This window comes from Siniperca chuatsi, linkage group LG12 (assembly GCF_020085105.1).
Source record: "Siniperca chuatsi isolate FFG_IHB_CAS linkage group LG12, ASM2008510v1, whole genome shotgun sequence".
Classification (NCBI taxonomy): domain Eukaryota; kingdom Metazoa; phylum Chordata; class Actinopteri; order Centrarchiformes; family Sinipercidae; genus Siniperca; species Siniperca chuatsi.
Window position 1 is genome coordinate 17438119 of NC_058053.1, and position 22357 is coordinate 17460475.

The 22357-nt window shown below is 38.7% G+C and overlaps 1 protein-coding gene across 1 annotated transcript in view; it reads right to left on the bottom strand.

The window, feature by feature from the left end:
• Positions 1-421: 421 nt before the first annotated feature.
• Positions 422-22357, bottom strand: part of LOC122885844 (transmembrane protein FAM155A) — an 82767-nt gene continuing 60831 nt past the window's right edge. Inside the window, exons 2-3 of the mRNA XM_044217544.1 lie at positions 8904-9075; positions 422-6133 (exon numbers count right to left, since the gene is read on the bottom strand). Coding sequence (XP_044073479.1) covers positions 5832-6133; positions 8904-9075 — 474 coding nt within the window. The 3' untranslated portion in view covers positions 422-5831. The remainder of the gene's footprint in view (positions 6134-8903; positions 9076-22357) is intronic.

Genomic DNA, 22357 nt, shown 5'->3' on the forward strand with positions numbered 1-22357 from the left:
TATTAAAGTCAAGATATCATGGCCTCTGCAAAACAATTTTGCTTCCAATACTGAAAAGCAAACAGTGAATAAAATGTTAAATAAATCATAACTTTTATTTTAAGTTAACTAGAGTGTAAATGATGTAATGATTCAACTGTGAAACTTAACTGTTTCTTTCTGTCACATAAAGTTAAGTTCTGAAAGGTGGATGATTTCTTTCAAAGTGTTTTTTTTTTTTTTTTTTTGCTTTTCGTCTTGTGCTCAGGAAGCTGACAACATCCATTACCTTTGTTGAACATGACATCATTGTTGTCCACCAGCAGAGTGCATCGTTAGGGAGAAGTAGCTGTTGTCGGATGCTGAGACATTATTGTTTTCACTGTTTTGCATCTTAATTGGAACATTGTCACATCATACAAAAACACAACAGAGGAACAGATTACATGTCTGTATTTATTTTCATTAGAACACAATTTTAATCATTGTAGCAGTAGTTTTCATACTTTTCGAAAAGATTGTGACTTGTGAGACTGTTTTATAAATCATTTCATCAAAGTTGTTTGTAAAAAAATTAAAGAAGTTACTTGAACTAAAGCATCTATAATATTACAATATACTGGTAGTATAATAGTAATCATAATAATCATAATCGCAATGATACTTCTATATGACTTTGAACCTTTTTCATTTCTATAATCATAAATCCTTCGCTTTCATACACACAGAACCACAACCTTTCACAATGAGGTTGCGAAGCTGAGGACAAGTCTATTGGTTAAACCTCACCACATCAATGATTTCAGACGCTCAAAATAAAAAAAAAGAATTAGAAGAAGAAGAAAGTAACAACATGACATCAACTCAAAATACACAAGGAAACCTGGACGCAAAGACATACATTGTTCAGCATACTAGGGAACGTATTTACAACCAAAAAAGAAATGGGCTTCTGCATAGATCCACAGGATAGAGAACGGAACTATTGTGAAAACAGAGAGAGGCTGAGAGGGAGTGAAAGAGGGCAATTGTGTGTACATACCATTTGGTGGTGGGTGCACAGGGGATTAGGGGCAAGTGGCATACATAGTCTATATGTGCAGGGGGTTAAACACAAATTTAGTTTTTGTAGGTTGGTGTGTTATGTAATGTGACAGACCATACCCTATGACTGCTACAGACCATTGTCGGGGGATCTAGATTGAAACTATAGGACCCTACACAATTTCTTCCCAGTATAATGCAGTAAAAAAATGACAAACCAAAACACACAAAAAGTAAAATTAGCACAGCAGAGTAACTGTTGCGTGCATGCCTACATTACCAACAAAAGTAAAATCAGAGATTTACATCAGTCAAATCTAATTCTATTATTGTTTGGAAGAAACCTTGCACACAAAAATGTCCATCCTTGGTGCAAACATGAAGGGGCTTGAGGGACAACACATATGCACAGCATTCGCACCCATGCAACCACAGTGAGGATGCATTTCCGCATGTAAAGCAGACATGGTCTCTGAATGACTTTAGAATGAATGTCCAACAGTTGGTTTGTGATGGCTGTTACATCACAGCATGGCCGCAGACATGATAGGAAGATTGAAATCATGTATGTTTTCAAGAGATCCCTTACATGTGTTTATGGCAAGGGTTGTGTGAAGCTTATGAGGTGCAATCCATATGTTGATAACATGGCACATTTCTATGACACTTACAGACCCTGTTTTCCTCCTGTTTCCCATTATGTTTGATCATGAAAAGCAGCATGTCATATCAGATTTGAAATGGATTTATCAAATCAAGGTATGCTTTGGCACCAGTTTCAGGTCATTGTCCACTTAATTCTCCCTGACCTTCTGTGCACTGCCTCTGAAATCTCATTTCAGACAAGGGTTGGGGGAAATATTCTATTAGACAGGTGCAGGGAAAACATAGATCTACCCCTACCCTAGTCTGTTTTGGGTCTTGGGGCACTGACACAGTTATTACACATTGTACAGTACAATGGTTTCATGCATGCAGCTTCAGGGCTGCAGTGAATAATGAGACAACTAATGTAGCAGGTCCCTGCGGGTCTAAAGACAGTGGTGGTTTGCCACACCTGTCCTGCAGGCCCCAAGGTCATGGCAATGCTAATGAGCTCTCCAGAGAACACACAGCAATTAGCGACATGACACAAACATACATCTCTGCATATGCACATACGCAGACGTACACACACACACACACACACACACACACACAAAAGCACACTTTTACCCGCAGGCCCATCACTTTTTCTTCCAGAGCTCACCCTTTCTGATTCCTGTGTATATGACAGTCCTCGTGTGGTAGGTCTTCAGCAGCAGTAGCAATATAAAAGAATAAAAATATCTCCATCTACTGGTGGCCAATAGAATAGCAGCATTTTTCTATCACTGAATGCGGTCATCCAACTTGGGCATGGGTGTGCTGTGCTGAATGACAATGAGCAGTTACAGTATGTATTTCATGCAAGCAGGAAGTCTAGAGTGGGGCAGGGTCTAAACAGCATAAGTGTCAAAATAAGCCAATATACTGGTTATATAGACATGGTGTGAATAAAAATGTATTTTAAATCCTCATATAAGCTGTATAATAAAATTCTTGACATCAGATATTGGATTGAACATCTCATTTAAATAATCAACATACTTGAGTGTGGAAAAAAAACATTTGTTTATCTTCGAATACCTGATCTCACAGCCTTGTTCATCGAAGAGACAGAAGAAAATCTAGAAACTAAAGAATAAGTCAGCCCTTAAGGTCACACCATTCCCTTCTGTTCACACGCTGGTCAACATTTATAAAATAAACATAAGTGTCAGCTGACTTAGACAATTATCAGGTTATGCCATTAGTGCTTACACAAACAATGACATGGTCCTCTCACTGGATTTGTTTCCATTCCTGCTCTCCAGTAAAAGCCAGTGGAGTGCCTCTGTACTGCAGGTGTACGAGTTTAAAAAGAAACAGGAAATGAGCCGTGTTTTTAACCTTTGTCTGCTAACAATTTGGATGTGCATGTAGTTAAGTGTGTTGATGATAATGTTTGTACTGTATATCTTAATAAGCCCTTTACTTAATGAGACATGAGTTTGAGTTTTTTTCAGGAGAAAAGTACAAGACAGTGGGCATGCTACAGGAGCTGATTCAGGATCAGATGTGGTGCGGAAGTGGGGCTGAGGACAATCAACAAAAGAGGCTGTCATAACTTTGCAGAGAGCCTCCACATGCAGTTCATGAAAATAGATTATACACTTTGATTCAACAGAAACAAACTGACCATTTTGAACAAATTGTCTGTGTTGGTGATATGTAGAATGTCATTCTATATGTATTGTATGGCCAGGGAGTGGAGTCATAGTATAATATACCTATTAGTCAGGGGATTTTCCTTCACACTACTGCAGGTAGCTTGCTACCTTTACTAGCAAGTCGTTGACAATTTGTGTTCATCATAACTGCATGGGACTTACAGTTTACAAGTTATAAAAAGGCCTTAAAGGTAACATCCAGTCATCAAAAGGCCTGCAGTTAAAATGACACCGCCGATGTAGATGTCAGTATTGGTTTGAGGGCAAACAGTAAATTTAGTTTTTTATGATTTATACTTGATAAGGGGAGGGAGAAGGAAAAGAACCAAGGCTCTTGAGGCAGAGGACCCTTCGGTAACCATCATGTTTCTGTTGCAGACATTATTTTGACTGGATAGTACCTTTGAAATCTGAAATAACAAAATCTTCGTCTGGAGCAACAGTGAATAATGTATATTGATCCAGTGCTAAAATCCTGATGTCAGCTAACTTTGCTGACCAATGTTGCTGAAAAGTGACCAGAATCCAAATGGGGTTTTGGTAAAATGTCTGAAATAACATCTTTGGTTAAGACAAGCTTAACACAGTTTCATGTTTTGTTCTGTGAGATAAAATTATCCTATCTGTGCTTTATTTTAGCTTCCTGTGCACTAATTAACAAAGTTGCGAGAAAGTGGCTAACTCTGTATAAACTAAACCACAGAAGATCTATTTCAAACTGTTGGATATTACCCTGCCTTTAATAGTTGACAGTATAATATTTTATCAACTAGTATTATTAAAAGGTAATGAACAAAAAATGTACCAACACCAACGTAAAGATTCCTTGACCCTCCTAATTTTGCTCATGTCAGTAAGTTTACTAAAAGCTTTCTACATCTAATCATGTGCTTCTGCCTTGTCTTTTGTTCATCTCTATTCAAAACACAGTAGAGCACAGCATGAGGAGTGCTAATCCTAATGCTTTAGTTTTGCATCTTTAAACCATGACCATTGAACACATAATGTGCACTTGTCAGAGAATCCAAATTACTTTTCATTTTAAACTTTTTTAGACTTGATGTGAATTTCTTATTATGTAAAGGCCCTATTGTAGTGTAGAAGCTTAAAGGATCTTTCTGGTTTATACTTGGGTCTTAATTTTGTAGTTTAGGCTGTCAGTTCTATTGGTTATGATAACATTTTACTAAGTAGCTGATGAGCTCTGGCAACACATCAGTATCGCTACAATAAAGTCAAATGGATCAAAAAAACAAAGGTCAGATGATAAGCTATATATTATAAACAAGCTATCAGTTCAGCCAAATTATCTAAATCATTGTATTTGGTATAAAAACTAAAAGTGAGTGCATCTGAAATGTTCTCATTGCACAAGAAAAAACTGTGTGCGTGCACTCAGCCTTCATTTATCTTCCAAATAAGTTTGGCTAAACTGACTGCTTGTGTCTTTTCCTGTGTCAGACTTTATTTTATCAGTGTCGTCCCAATCTCTGAAAGCAATAACTACGGTGAGGACAGTGCTGTGATAGGAGTCATGGTTAAAACTATGAAAAGAAGACTCAAGTTATAATAAAATTGAGACATCCTTTGAGACTTTGAGTGTTGGTGACATTGGAGGAATGCATTCTGTTTGTTCCTGATGTTTTCACAGTTTAGCCAGGTGTTAGCTTTTAACTGATGCTAATTACAGAAATATTATCTCACAAAACAAAGTGAGGGAAAACCATAAACCTGTGTTAAACACAGTGCTTTTTATGGACATCAGAACCACATTAAAAACCCAGTGAAGTTTTAATGGGATTGTGGCCAACAAACCAGCATGGCAGAGCTAAGTGACATCTGAGGGGGCCTCCATAAAAACATCATCGCTGCACCAGGTAGACTTTTAGGGCACATGTCAGCAACACACACTCATCCTGTCATACACACACATACACACGTGTAAAGACATGCATACAAGCACACACACACCCACACATGCTCGCACACACACACAGTAAATCTAGAAACAAAAACCATCACACACAACCTTGCAGCTAATATTTTTTTTTACACTTTATCTATCTTATTTAGAGAGCACATTTCTTCCTGTATGAGAGACCCAGAAACAAACACAAAGGATGAACATTAGAAAGAGAATATGATTGTGTTATTCCATAGTCAGCCAGTGCAACAGAAACCAATAATTGGAACACAGTGTAAAAAAGCGTAGTGAGAGAAACTCAGCCATGAGGAAGCTGACCTTCCCACTCAACAAAGGCTGTGGCATTGTCCCCTTTCTATCTAAGGGACTGGTTGAGTCCCTTAGTATGTCTGTTGCTTATTTATTTGTTTTGATTGATTTGTGTGTCTTTCGTCTCAAAGCGTCCCACATTTTCCATTTGCCAGAAAACGTTGCAGAATGTCCACAGGCACACAGCTCCAGCCGTTCGCAACTGTGGCTGTATTTTTCCATATTGGTTGCCATGGTGAGGGAATCCCCCACCCCAACAACCTCCCCTCTTCCTGGCAGCTATATCACTCCTCATTGGCAGGGCTCTCCTCCAGAGGCGTGATGGCGGGGAGGCCCAGTCCTGTTGCATTGTGGGATGCAGTGAGGCTGGCAACAGTGTGTAGGAGGACGAGGACCAGCAGGCAGAGTTTGAGCCGGCTGTTACACAGTCTGCAGGCTGCCGAGGAGCTGAGGGAGGTACGGTGCTGGCATGGCGGGTGAGTTCTTTTCAGGGTCCCCCGGGAACGGTTGTCCACTTTCAAGTCCCACCGCACGTCACAGCACTCTGCATCTGGGTCCACACCTGATGGATAGTCTTCCAGCAGCCCTGGGGGTTGTTTTGGGGGGAGGGGGTGGTGGTGGTAGTGGTGGAGATATAAACAGTTAGCTCACAGCTCACATGTTGTCTTAAAGATGCTGCATGTGGCATTTTTTTTATAAATCTTGTACTTGCTTCCTGTCAAAAAAAGAGTATTGCTGCTTGTCCAGCTTCCCCCACAAGCACTGCTTTGAGAACCAAAAGATATAAAAAGACAATATCAACAACGCACTTCAGTGGGAATGATTTCCTATGAACTTGATCATTCTCAAGTTTAAATTAAAGTTGGAAAGCACCAAGAGTACAGTGCAGTACACAATGTAAGAAAACACATGCAAATGGAAAAAAACCCAAGAAAATTAAGAAACATATTCACCAATTTGACAACACATGCACAGCATAAAGAAACACTCTGCAAATACAGAAAACAGGGGACTCTGATAACTGATGAATACACCAGTAATTAGAACACTAGGTGTAACTAGGCTAACACTAGGTGTACAGTCAATATCTCCATTAATATCATATCATGCCATCAAAATGTTAAAACTAAAGTGAACATTGTTGACTAATTTTCCCCTGAAAACGTTTGTGTTTTAACTCTGTTTGGTTTTGCACCTAATGTCTCTTTTATATTCTGCTCAGCAACCTAATTGAATTACGGTGATTAGCCTTGCCTTACCATACAGTGCCATACTGTACATACTAAAGATACATTCAATATAGCAACAAAAGTATTATGTATCAAGATATACTGCATCGACACAAGGACTGAAAATCACAAACAGCTTTCTGACATTCTCTCCACTCACATTATAAGCAAAGGGGGTTTGTCATGGCCTGTGTGCATGCTAAAGTGAGGAGAATTTTGAAGAAGTGTGTGCCCACTCAGCACAGTTTTCACTGTCAACAGCTCAACTGTCAGAGGAACCATGTAATTACTGCAAGTTTCTGAAAAATCTGCTTTTAGAGCGACCATGTTTACAGAGGTATTGACAAAATACACACATGTACATATACATGCAGAAGTGAAAGACACAACCTGAAGAGCTGCAATAGCTGCTGTCATCTCACACTTACTCATATTTACCCAAATGCTTGATTAGTCTTGCTCAGCACATTAGCTTGTGTTCACAGAGCAGACTTTAGAATTGTTTAGAATTGATTGCCACATGGTAAGACCTTTCTACTGGATAAAACATTTCTAAAAAGTTTGGTGATATTCTATATTTTTCTTATTGTCAGCAAAGCCCATGAAAAGACCTAAACTGTAGCCAAAGCCTGATATAGCTTATTCCACTGTGCCATAGACCTCCATAATTGTCCAAAAACTATTAAAAACACATCCATGAGCCACACTGTTGCACTGGGTGACATTTTCCTTCATTACAATGAACATGGGCACTGTAGTTTATTTTGACTCAATCCCACATTCACCGTCCTGTTGCTGTAAATACTTACTTGTGCAGCAAATGTGTATTAATACACAGCTAAAAATAACTATTTACTCCTGTTTTGAGTAACAATTACCAAAAACTACAGTGCCCAGCATTAAAAATTATGTGACCCATTTTTAAAGATTTCTTGATCAGATGAAACAAATGGGCAATGGGCTGAGAGCCACAGATAGGCTGGGGAAATCAGAAACTATTTAGAAATAGACTAACACGTTGTTGGTTTTGGTCTTTTCATAAGACTTGTTGATAATAGCAAAAATATTGAATATTGCTGGCCTTATCCTTTAATTTCAAAGAGTGACAAAAGCAGCCTTGTTTAGTATTCTTCATAAATACATAAATCTGTACAAATGATTAAAATGGAAAACATACACAAATCAGAAACACAAACATTACTTTGAATTCCTTCTGTCACACTGTACATGACTGCAACCTGATACTCAACAGGACCACCAGGGGGCAGCACCAACATGTGATGTAAGTGTTTGTATTTGTATTAATCATGTTCCGAGGACAAAAATCTGCTCACACAGTAATACTGTGGGGGACTCACCTTCCATGTACGTGGAGACAAAAATATGGTCCCGACAAGGTTAAGCATTTATTTAGGATTCAGATTTGTGTGTGTGTGTATCCTGACCCACAGAGTGATATATGCTGTTCAGTACAGACAGAGTATACAGACATATTGCCACAGTGCTCCATTGTGCAGCTACCTCTTAGTGCTGTGAGTAATTGCCAACAATTTGTTGTCATGGTGTATTACCCTGTCTGGTGATTAGACAGAACATCCTGTAACTGTAAAGTCACAAGTGTTCATTGTGTGTCCATCAGAGGTTGTTTGTTTTATTGAAGTATCATTGAGCAAGACTCTATGCTCCCTTTGTGCTCACTATGTGTTTATGGAAAGCCAAGTGGACCATAAACATTGTTTATATAACTTGCCTGTTGGATGGTACACTACATTGCTGAGATGTTTATGGTCCACTTGGCTTTCCATATAAGTTCGCTTATTGTACAGTTAGTTACTCAAGACAAGAGCACAATCTACAGTACACAGGGTGGGCAGAAGCAGTAGAGGTTAGACAAGCTTGTTACTTGTAGCTTCGAATCCCAGGAAGTACTGCTATTTTATCCCTCATATAGTCAACAAAGCACTTCGGCCCACCTGCTCAGTGCCTACTGGTTGAGTACTAAAGTTACACTGGGCAGTGGCAAGTACCGTACTGATGTTAAACTTTAAAACAAGGTTAAAAGAAAACAAACACAGGAGATAAAAACAAACAGAAGAATGCATAAACTGTAAGATTTTTTTCATGTACCTGTGCATATAAAACTGGGGCTGCCTCCATGAATGAGATCATCATTGTCGGGCAGGACGAAGGGGCACCGCTGCTGCACCTCCAGGCAGTACTGACCACAGGGGATTCGCTTACTGCAGTGCATCTGGGTTGTCTGGAAGTACTGAGAACACAGCCAGGGCTTATAAACCATCTAGGTGGGAGACAAAAAGGTGAGGACAGGGGAGAGGGGAAGACAGGTGGAGGGGGTGCAGAGAGAGGATATTGATGAGTTAGGGAGGGTTGTGTTGGATGACACGCATGCACACATGCACACTCTCACATGTATGTGCATCCTCCATGACCTCTACAGCTAGTGATTCACACAAAACTGAGCAGATATCCTGGTTATCCTGATATCCACAGTTTAATGAATGTGGCTGTTGCTGGGCAGTCATCACTTTGTCAGTCAATATACAGTATTTCCCAACATCTTCAGATCAACTGAGCATCACTGTGTACTGCGGCTGCATTTTACAAGGTAATCTCCTGTTTTTATATGCAGTAATCCTTAAATGGAACATTTCCATGTTTCACGACTACTATATACAGCCTGAGTGAAATGTAATACACAGGAGGAACTGCAACTTGTGTTACAAACATTTAAAGTCACAATCTATACCGTAAATCCTAATGTAAACATATTAGTACCCCACCACCAAAAATCATAACAAAAGATTAGACCCTGTTATCACTCTCATATTAATACAGGGACTAACATTAGGCAACAACTAAATCTAAGTTACAGTACTAATGTTTTCAGAGGCAATTTAGGGTTTGTTTACATCAGTAAAATGGGCCTACAGTATAATAATCAATTAAGATCCAGAGAATCAAACAAAAGTTGTTTCCATGACAACTGAACAAACTTCATCCGCTGAGGGAGAGGGAGATGTGGTTAAAAGATCTGGAAAAAGCTGCAGATCTTTTCAATAATACATCTCAAATTATGTGGTCCAAAAATACATATTGGAGCTTTACTTAATATTGTGATTATGAGGAATAAAAAGCAGCAAACACGCTTTGGGCAGCCACTCTGTCAGAAACACAACGAAAAAGAGCAACTCACGAATTGTTATAAAAAAAATCAACAATGTTGTCTGACAAGGTAATACTGAACTCATGATCGAATGTAGTTCCACACAAAGCCCAGTATGTGCACTCATAGTTTTTTGTGAATCCCTTGTGAGTGGAATGCACAATTTTAAAATTGCATGCAAAAGCTAGTAACAATAAAAAATATAAAGAGAGGCATTTACAGTGTGCACAATACACTGAATTGCTATTGCTGAAAAAGGGAAATAAAAATAGTTTTAAAAATGGGTTATATATAATGAAAATCATAAGGATTATAAAAGGCACAATTTAAGATCTAAATGAAAGTATAAGTGTAGACCTATCACTACCAAATTCAGCTCTTTTAATACAATATCAACAGTAGACAACAATCGTAGAAAAGGTTTCAGTCGTAGTCATCTGGACACTGTTTTCAGAATCAAGACGTTTCGGCTCCCATCTGGAAGTCATTCTCAATTGCGAAATGGTCTGAGAACTCAGAAATTTAAGCTACTCTGTGTTGCTTAAGCCCTGCCCTCAGCCCTGCCACCATTTCTGTTTAAAGAGGGTTTTTCAGAAACAGAAATGGTGGTCTGAGATTCAACTGGCCAACTGTTTACCACAGTGTATTAACACCTTGGTCAAGCCAATCATATGCTAATCAGGTACTTAACAGTGATGAGGGAGGTGCAGCCATAAAACAATAGGCCTGATTACTGGACCATCATGGAAACAAAAGAAGGTCAGTTTCAGGTGAAACTAGGCAGGGCAAACAGCAGACACTCAGGAAGATTCCTCCCTGAGGGCAGGGCTTAAGCAACACAGAGTAGCTTAAATTTCTGAGTTCTCAGACCATTTTCGCAATTGGGAATGACTTCCGGATGGGAGCCGAAACGTCTTGATTCTGAAAACAGTGTCCAGATGACTACGACTGAAACCTTTTCTACGATGCAACACTCCTGGACGAATGAGGGACTACACCATCAGCAGACAACAATCTAAGTTATTAATGGTATCTGAAGCGGTTTGTTTACATCAGTAATGTTTGTGAACATAGCAGGAAAACAGGCTTATATTTGTACAAGTGGGGACAAATGATTTACTTAGCACCTTATTTTTCTTTTCTCATGTGATAAGGTGGTCGCCTCATTGTGTAGTATTATCACCTGCAGCAATTAGCTGGTATTTCCTGTGAAACACTCCAGGGACTGTGAGGCAAGCTAGCACCTGCTGTGAGCAAATCACCAAACCATAGATCAAATCTCTCCTCCATAGATACTTACATGTTGCTATTGTGGTTGTGCATGTGTGCGTGCCAGAAAGAGAAGAAGAGGGCAAGATAGAATGTATGATGATATGTTATGATATTTTTATAATAGTAATGTAGAGCGGCTTCTAAATGACACACCAAAAAAAAAAAATAAATAAAATCCCTGAACAAATCAAAGAAGAAATATACACAAGCACAGAATGTAATGTAATGATTATTGATGTAAGTTGAAAATATACTAATCAGCAATTTAAAAGACTGTATGGCTGTACAGTGCAAGTACAAAAGCTTGCTTTCTGAACTAAACTATTGGTTAAACTGTAGATGTAGATGGTTGCAATCCAGTCAAGATGTAAGTATGCAGTAATGTAAAGCAGCGGAGAGGATATTATGATTATGATAGTAGCTATTATTTTCCTTTTGCATTAGTATATAAGGCATAGTTAAAGCCCTCTCATGCATTCTGTCTTTTTCCAAGCAATGATGTTTGTCATTTTTCCTTGACTGCTCTGTAATATGGCATTAGTATATGTTTGTGTTTCATTTTACTGCATATAAATAGGCAAAAAAGAATGCAATACGTGATTCAGATGACGGGGGGAAAAGGCAATGCATTAGGAAACTATTCTTAGAAATTGTCTTTGATTCATGTTCACAAATTGTTCATAATTTGAGTGAGGGCTTCATTACTGTAGGTTAAAATGAACAAAGATGAAGAAAGATAAGTTTAACAATCGCCTTTATTGTGACAAGTACCTATTGTCTGGAACTCAAATATCTTTTGTGCTTCTAATTCACTCTGAACTGCTTTTGTATGATATGGTGCTATACAAATAAACTTGAATTCAATTTAATTCTAATGGTCACACTGAGATATAATTTATAGCCTCTGAAATGTATCAATGTATCTGTTCAAAATAACAGTAACTGCTGGGTTGAATCATCTGTCATGTACAGTATTTCATAGACTGAGAGGCATATGCTTGACTGAACACATGCACATACAGACATTCTGTAAAAGTTCACAGATACTGTACAGTAAATTGCTGTCAAAGTTAAAGTTTGGTTCCTGAGGACACCACACACACACACACACACACACACACACACAGACATGCACTGCCCTTCTCTCTAATCTATCATTCAAATGTCACAAATGAAAGTGTGGTCACATGACGTAATGTCACATCTTGTACACATCAGATTCATATTTCTAAATTATTTACATACTGTGCGTTTGTGTATGTGTGAATATAAGTGCCCACATATGTGTGAGATTACGTGGTTGTCTTTTGTATTTTGCACACATAACATTTTCCATTTCTTGTCCTGCTGTTCCCTGTGTTTGGACAACTGCTCATCCTGTAGCTGGCAGCATGGTGAGATAAAGACAAACTGAGTGAAATTCAGCAATGTATCACATTACACTAACAATGTCATTGGCAATGAGTGTCAAGTAGTGTCTGTTTTGGTATTTATTAGACATTTCCCATACTCAGCAGAATCTCAGAAAACAATGTTAAAGTCAAGGTCCGTCTGGTCATTTGCACTGAGGCTCAGCCATGAATCAAACAATCAAAAGCTGAATAATCAATAATATCACATCTGAAGAGATTATTTTTTAACACCACCTGGAGCAGTCCCTTAGCTTTGAACTGAGCCTAGAAGAAAAGGTCTCATACAAGTGGTAACCATTTTCCCATCCGTTTCACATTTCCTTATATCAGAATTCAAGTCAGTGTTTAGTAATGCTTATTTACAAGGACAAAGAACTACAGTAGGTTAGATCTAGGTGATATCAAGACCACGCGTGCCCTAGGAGCCTGCCAGTTAACAGATGTGCAACAGATGTGATGTAGAAACCATGACCCAACCATGGCCCTTTGCCACACAGTCATGTCCTTTTGCACTCAGTTCCACTAAGTGAAGCCCACTGCTGCTGCTGCATACGAGATCTCCACTCCCTCAACCATCAGTCTACTGTAGACCCATGACTAGTAGGTTATCATTCTGCTGTCAAATCTCAGTGAGGGAGAAATAGGCAGTGAGTGAGAGAGATAGGGAGAGGAGTGTCATGATAAAGACAGTGGTAGGATGGACTCTTTCTCTCCTTTATATAACTTTTTCCAATCTGTTGTGTTCTCTCAACCCCCTTGGGGAGAGAGTAAAATACTGCCTTCTCCCTAAGTCACCGACTCAGTGAGTTAGAGGTCATCCAGCTGGATCTCAAATTTTTATTCTCCCTTTTCTGTCACCTTTCACTTCCTTTTACAACTCCTCATTCGCTTTCTGTCTTAACTCCTGTCATTGTGTCATCTTTCCCATTGAGGGTGCGACTGCGATAGTTTCACAATACAGGCATCATGGTTTGATTTGCTCATGATGCTTTTACCGTATATTTTCAGATAGAAGCACACATGAAAAACCTACAAAATGCATTTTCAAGTAATGGCCGAGTTCAAAATAATAGTCATCACTATTGTACTACAAAGGATCCTATTCAGGATAATGTATATTTCCACAACAGTAATTCTTTACTTCAGTAAATTTATTTATCAAGAATAGCCCACAATAATTAACATCAGTGCAATGTAAATATGTAATATGTATGTTTGCAAATTTTCATCTGCAGTTAAATCAGCACAACAGTCATATTTGTCACATCCCACTCTGCTCCCTAGTTCATGTTCTTTTTTGTTTCATGTTAGTCAGTCAATGTTTCTTGTTTCATTTTGTAATACTCGCCTCCTCTTGTTTCAGTCACCTCACTTCCTGCATTTGTGTGTTTCCCGCGAGCTTTCTGCCCCACCCTGATTAGTTTCACCTGTGTCTAGTTATCCTCCCCTCACTAATGTCTTTAGCCTGTGTGTTCCTTTGTCTCAGTGCCAGATTGTCTTTGTTTGTACGTCAAGCACTCCAGCCAGTTTCCTAGTGTTTCCCCAGTGTTGTATGGACTTTTACTATGGACTTTTTTTTATCTTGGACCTTGCCTGTTTATGGACTTTGGATTTGTTTGCCCATGCTGGACTGCTTTCCCGGTTTAGACGTTGCCTGCCAAATCATCCCCGTAAGCCTGCTGTACTCTTACTTTTGTTAAGAAATCACTGAATTGCACCTGCCCTGCATCTGTCTGCATTTGGGTCCAATTCCTCATGTTCCCTGTTCACCATTTTTAAATTTCAGATAATCATGCAAATTTAGGATAATTACACACCACATCAGTACAACAACATATATGTGTTATACCCACTGCTCTGTTGCTCTGAGTTTCTCTTTTTAACAGAACTACTGTTTTCACTCACTAATTACTTGCAATCTCCTCTGCTTTGCAGTTTTTTTCTATCAATGTCAACGAAACTGAGCAATTCCTGCAGATGATTCACATTAAAAGCCTGTCAGGAAAGGGAGGATTATGTCAGTTGAGTTGCTTAGATACTTTTAATGTGAAACATCTGCAGGAGGTATTGATTAATAAACACTGATTTTAAAAAAAGCTAAAAGTTCAATCAATTGGAATAAATTAGTGACTGAGAACAGTATTTCTCTTAAAAAGAAAAGCAGCAAACACCATCAGCACCAAAATAAAATGGAAGCAGATAAGAAAACAGACATTTGTCTTAAAATATGATGAAATATACTTATAAAACAAGTAAAATTAGCAATAAAGGTCTCTAATATAAGACTGTTTCATATAAAGGCCTAGTTTTGTCTTCCAAATGGTAAATCTTAAAGGTAAATAAGGCGCCAGCCACTTGAGCATTGACAGTAAAAACGTTTGGATAAAAATAATCAGTCAGGTTTTAGTGCAAAATGCAGAGAGGACACAAACAGATCAGGTAGAAGAGCGGGTTGTTCAGTAATTGTAGAGACTGAATCTCAAAATGCTTTCCATATGTGTGTATGTGGTGGAAAATGTACATTGCTTTGGATAACAGTGTCTGCCAAATTAATGTATATAAATGTAATGCATGGAGATAAAGAACAAATGTATAAACTTGGTTGGACTATAGGTTGAACATTCTCCAAGTACCTTAGGAGGCCACAAACCCCAATTTCCACAGCAAATTCCTCAGTTCAATTGCAATCTCTTAACACAACGCAAAAAGATATTTAGAGGAATTAATGCAATTAACGTCAATGGAAAGAAGAGATGAACAGATACAGATGTGCTCTAGGCAATGTGAATTTAGGTGAAAACACATTTGCTAAAGTTGAAAATGATAACAACAGCTTGAGTGAAAATTTGAGGTTGTCTGAGTTGCTCCATGACTCCATGAGTATACAGAGATCATGGACTGTATGAATAGAGATATCAGCAGATAAGAGAGGGTCTTAATGAAAATTAGAGAAAACTGGAATCTATCTGAAATTGTGTCTGTCTGCTCTAAGAAATCACACACTGAGTTGGTGCTTCTTGTCACATTCAAAGTCAGTCGGGAAACTTATTCATTGCTTCTGGCCGAAAGACTTAAAACACTCCAGTGGTCAAAGCCAGATTAAAGTTTGCTTTTGAAATTTTAAAATAAGCCAATTAAAAATATTTAGCTGATACTACAATCCAATCTTCAGCTCTTCAATGAATATCATTTTTGAATTGCAAAATTTAATGCCAAAATATTTTGTTACACCCCATTCAACTCCCTGCTCTCCACTGGTTTGCTTGCCTGTTGGAGATCTGCAGAGTTGAGACTCAGCTGTCTCCTGGATTGGATTATTTCATAACGATTAGGCTAATAAGATTGTAATTGATGGAAGGCCTTACCCTGCCCTGTGGTATTGGTTTTAAGTGGCCCCAGATGGCCCTGCCTTGTCAGTGCCTCGTCTTTAATATTTTATCCGGACTTGTGGTTGTGGCTAAACTGCTGACTGAGGCTGAGGGAGCTGGTAGCAACACACCAGATTACTGTAACTTATTCCTCTTCAACATGCAGTTCAGTACAGCAGTGCTACAGAGAAGCACAGACACACATAAACACTGAGTCTCATGAGCCGCCTTGTAAATTACAACTAACACAGCCATTCACTGCTTCATTGCATTTAGACTATCCTCTTTTCTTTTATCCTCTTTTCTGCTCTGTTTATTTAAATGATCCTCAGCTTAAATAATGGTCCAGGACAAGTGTACAGCACAATAGCCTGGTATTAGCATACTTTTAAGTTGTGTCAAACTGGGGCATGGGAGTAGAACAACAGAAGGAAATTATGAAAACTGAGTGAATTCAAGTTAAGCCTCATTATCTCTGCTTTTTACTGATTTTCACTAGAAAATACACTGATTTTCTTTTGGTTGAATGATTTTTGCACTGGTTTAAACTGATTATCATCCAGATTATGTCTCAGTGCACCAAAACGTTATTATATTAGTATTATTATTTATTATTATATAACATTCTAAATAAAGAGTTACATTTTGAGCTTTATTTTTTAATACTGAAAATGGACCCTACTGTATACTTTACACTGAAGAAAATATAATTACCTATACCCTGTCCACAGAAGCACAGATTATCATTCTGCATGCAGTGCAACACACAGTGCTGATGAAATGAGCACTCCATTAAAGCAGTGACACTAAGGCAGTCAGAGATGTAAAGGGGTCAGATAGAGGGTGTTCTTTAGTAGGAGCCAGCATGTAAACTATCACTTTAATTCCTACAGCAGCAGAAGCAGCAGCAGCAATGCCCCATGGGAGTTCCTCTACAAGATGGGGCTGAAGGGTCAAATAGCAAAGGTTACACCAAATATAATCTGGAAAAACAACATTCACATATGCAAACCAACGAGTGTACATGGCTAAACATGTTGGTAAGTCAGTGAATGTAATCAACCGTGAACTCAGACACAAAGAAAAAACAGACCATTGGTCTCTGCAAGGAAAATGCTTATAATCACTTCAATATATTTTCATACCTACCCTGCTAACTTAAGCATGCAACATTTAAATGGCTGTGATGTACCTAAGTGCATTTCCTCGTGTGTATAGTGAAAAAATGCATGCGTGTATACTGACTAGCCTGGGGCACCAGCACTTGACAAGCATACAAACTGTGTCAATGGCAGTTATATTGTATAGAAAACATTTAATATAGCTAATGATCTAAACAACAAGACAGACATTAAATAAACAGGCATGTTTAGCCAATATGGTTAGAGGACCCAATGAGAATCTCATAGTAAAACAAAAGGACTAGCAAGGCTGTCGGCAGACTGAATCCACAACACAATAAATTGATTTAAAGTGAAGTGACGCAGAAAGCACTCATGCAACTCCCTGAGAGGCACCTATTCAATTACATTCATGTAACATTTTAATGACTATGTGGACACATAAGGTATGGTTTCTCAATAATTACAACATGCTGTTTGCATGTTGCACAACAAAAACATTTGCACATACAGCAGACGCACACTGACACACACACTCATGCGAACACCGACAGCACCACTTCATATCTTTTGGGCTGATCATTTGGCAAACAAAAGCCATGCTAATGTAATTACCACACACCAAGGACATAAGGTATTATATTGAGCGAGGTTATTAAAAAGAGTATACACCCAAAACAAATAGCGAAACAGAGGGGGACATGTGTGGGAAAAAATAGAATAACCTCAGACTACAGACAGCACAAAGTTCACCAGCCTGTTATGCTGTTATTTGACAGGCCATGTTTCAATGTAGTATGATTCTCAGTGAAAAGGAAAAAAATACAACAAGCATTATGAGCACTGAATCGCAAAATAGCAACTGTACAGGGTTACATGAAAAATGAATGAACGAAAGAAATGATCATGGCAGTGTGTGAATTAATAATGAAAGAATGAATTTCCTCAATGCAGGAGGTGTTCACTTCCTACAAGAGTGTGTCAGGTGGTGCTCTGCGCTGCCCTCTGAGCCTTCGAGACGATCCATTTCAGGTCCTGCTGTCAGGATGTCATTCTGTCTGGACCACTTGATAAAGTTATCACCCAGCTTCCATCACACACACACATTTTAAAACATGAACTATGTGGGGGAAAAATGGTTCGGCTTTTGAGTGTCTTTCAGTGTGATTCTATTAAGGTGATGATTGTACAGTATTATGTTATAAAAGAAAACAAGTATCAGTGGTTAATGTGGTGTCCGTCCCTCTCTGCATGCTGCGAGTGTGCTTAGTGTGGAGTTCTGATTCAGGAGCCAATAAGCACAATGCTGAAGGTGGTCAGGAAATGGTCTACACCTGAGTAATTTGCACGTTTTTCAATACTAAACTCACTTTTAGACATGACTCTAGATATAGGCAAAGTCAGTCTGTCCACCACTCTGGTTCAGAAACATCTCAACAACTATTTTATGGATTGCCATGCAATTTTGTAAAGACATTCAGACAGAGAATGAATTCAAATGATTTTGGTGCTCCTCAGACTATTCCTCTAGTCCCGCCAGCAGGTTGACATAGTAACTATTAGATGGATTGCCATGAAATTTGGTAAAAACATTCCTGCCCCATCAGGATGAAGCGATATCACTTTGGTGATCCCTTCACTTTTCATATAGTGCCATCAGGACAAAATTTTGATTTTTCAAAACTAATGACCTTCCCATAAGCCTCAGCTGTATTGTGTGTTTGGTGCTAATTACCAAATGTTAGCATGCTAACACACTAAACTAAGATGGTGAACATGGTAAACATTACACCTGCTAAACATTAGCCTCACAGAGATGTCTTCCCTTCCTTCCAGGCCTCCACCAGCTAGTTTGGGTAAGGTTTTGTGTATTGTTTCCACACATCACACACTGCATTCATTACTGACATTCCCAAACAACACATTATTCTATTATAGCTTAAGGCAGCAATAATAATAAATTATTTGGGCAGTCGAGGGCAGTTGAAACAAGCTGTAAACACAATACTGTCATACTATCATATGTTAAGTTGATATGGTTTGTTTAGAGCTTTTTTGCTGAAAAAAGCTGCCGGCTGCATCTGAACCTAATGAGAGTGATTACAGTGAACTAGCGATGAGAGTTGCGGGCCATAACACCAAAACAATGAGATGAAAGACGCTATAAAGCTCTGTAGTGCTGAGGGGAACTGCAGGTGATAATTCTCTCTGTTCATCACCACGAGGGACATCAAGTTTTCATGTGATCCATTGTTAATTTAAAAATATTGATTATAGCTGCTTTAAGTTTACAAGAAATTTCATTCATGTTTGACCACCTATTTTGTCACTTATTCTGGGGTAGTTTGTGACATCAGCACTTTGGTTTTATATGCTGTATTTAACAGTTTGATGAAAAACAAAACCAAGTTTAAAAAATCAGATCAAGAGGAAAAAAATTCTCAGAAAGGTCATTTCTGACCCATCAATCTCATTATACAGTGCATATCTCATGAAGTGAACAGTAGACAGTCCAGTCAAGCAGAAAACAAAAAAATAAATATATGAAAGAAAAACATGAAAAGAAACTCATGGATGCTGTACTACTGTATCCTGGCTAGTTTACATCCACAGCTCAGCTGTACCACGTGCTGATTCTACTGTAGACAGACAGCTTTGCTTTCAGACTGAGAAGATAAGAGGAAAAAAACCTTCTCTATGAGAATACAGAGAGCAGAGACAGAGAGAGTGCCGATGATGAGAAATCATGGATATGAGGATGGAGATGGATGAGAAAAGAGAACATTTTCTACACGGAACACATCTATATGCACAAAACATTTGCCCTAAACTAATTTTGTTGATTAACCAAGGTTATCTGGATGTAATTCATCGGAACTGTCATGTTGACACTTACACTGATAATTAATTTGACAAAGATAATTATCAGCAAGATGGGCCTACTGTGAGTGAGAGTGATGAATCAACACCCACTGCAGTCATACAGCCTGCTGTTAGCTCTACCAGGCCATGCTTGTATGCATGTGCGTGTACTTGCAGCTCAGTTATCAACTCTCTCTGCCTCCGTGGGGTCCCATTCCTGCATCCCCAGCCATGCAAACCTGTTAAATAATGTTCACCATAACGGTACAGTATCACAGCAAGATTCTCTTCGCGGAACTGCTATTTCTCCTGCTGCTACCCATGCCACCTCACCCCCACTCCACCACCCTTGTCTCCCTCTGCAGTGTGTACTGCAGCAGTTAGATGAAAAATGGCCTGGAAGGGGGGTCTGGCGCAAGGTTGCCAGTAGACACATAACAGATATACACACTCACCTTCAGACACACACTGTGCTCTCTTTCTAGCTGTGCTATTTCTCAAGCTTGCTCTCTTTCTGTCTCATTTACAGGTAAAGTAAGTGCACATGGGCATATAGAACAAAAGTGAATATGAGAAAGAGTTAAGAGACAGACAAGAGGGACAGTGGTGTCAGCAGGTCTTTCCAGTACTAATAACATACAGTTGTCAGTAGCTTGTTATAAGAGGGTTCTCCTCCCTCAGGTACCACTGACCCAGCCAGGTCAGCCATGTCAGACCCTGTGGAGCCTCTCGAAATTGAGCCCATGTCCTAAATTGGCCTTTCTTGCTTTTCAGTTGAATGTCCTTTTGTTTTAAAGGCACTTAAATCAAATGGGCACAGTGTGTATCTGACAGTGTTAGCATCTAGAGTTTAGAGATGAGAAATCCACACTGCAGTTGATTGATTAAAAAAAGTATATATTCTATTTGACACATATACAAATATGCATGTGTGCATGTACATACACTAAACCTTTCAGTTAGTAACTTCCCTCAGATTATTCCATCCGTGTTCATCAGGCACAGGCATGAAAGATGAAGTCAGAGAGAAAGGAGGGAGGAATCTTCAAAGGGTGTCACTGAAGTTTATCTCTGCATTTGGTTGGGGGAGCGGAATCAAAGCTTTCTTCAAAGCAGTACAGGATGGAAAAAGCTGCATCTTTTAATTAGAAGCTAATGTAAAGTTAAGATCCATGGGAAGCAGAGAAGAAGAAGGTAGAGGAACAGGAAATGGAAAGAGGTAATCAAATGTCCAAATGACAAGGAAATTCTATTCCTCTGCAACACTGTTAATGATACGTAGACAAGCATATGAACGCAGTGGTAGATGTTTTTTTTTATTTTTTACAAAAGCTTATATAGTGACTTTATGACAGGTGTTCAGGCATTTGGATACAAATTACAAATAGGAGCTAGTACAGGCATAGCCTAATTCCCCAGATCAGCAACACTGAGCATAGTGCTTTACTTTAATGTGCTGATGGATGTTCATTACCTTTGCCTTAAATAATTGTCAATAATTTGTTCCACCTTCCCCCCAACCCGTCAATATTAATGTCTGACTGAAGATTTCATCGTTATATGTAGAGGTCACATGACACAGCAAGTCAAAGCAGAGATTTAGAGGGAATAACAGCCCTCACCTTATCTAAAAATGAACATATCCTGGTCCTGCTGTTAAATATACCCATAATAGCACACAGTTCCCATTGGACCTACAAAGCTACGCAGGAAGATTAAGACTGAGAAAGACAAACATGCCGTCTGTTCTGCACGCTTGCGAGAGCAGAAGAGAGCACTGGTCCATTTGGCAAGTGGTGCTGTAAACACTAAGTTTAAAACCCATGAATTTCTAAACATCAATGAAAAGATGTTGCAATTTAATTCTCGGTGCTTGATAATTACAATTATAAGGTTATGACACTCTTGTCAAAAATGGATTTACATGGCATTCTTCTTTGACAAGTTTTGACTTTGGTGTCTTAATGACCCTCAAACTCGAAAAAAGGTTCTATCTCCAAAATCAATTTCTAATTTGGTTCTACTGTATAAAGTTCTACCTGCCAGGCACCAATCGGTGCTCCAAATGTACACAGGAGAACCAGTCACGTTTTGCCTCTTTACCATGTCATCTCACTGCTCTCTGACTCAGGGTCAAAGGAACTGAAAAGATTACAACTGATTTCAATGAATTACATTGTTAGTAAAAAAAAAAAAATGTATTAATTGTATTATCAATTCATATCTGCCAGTGAAAATCTTTAATGTGACCAAATGTTAGTGTGAATACATTTAATTGTTTAATTGTTTTAATTGTACAAACTGATGTTGAGATATGCCATCATTTCCTGTTTTACTGGAACCTACAGGAAGTTGTTCCTTT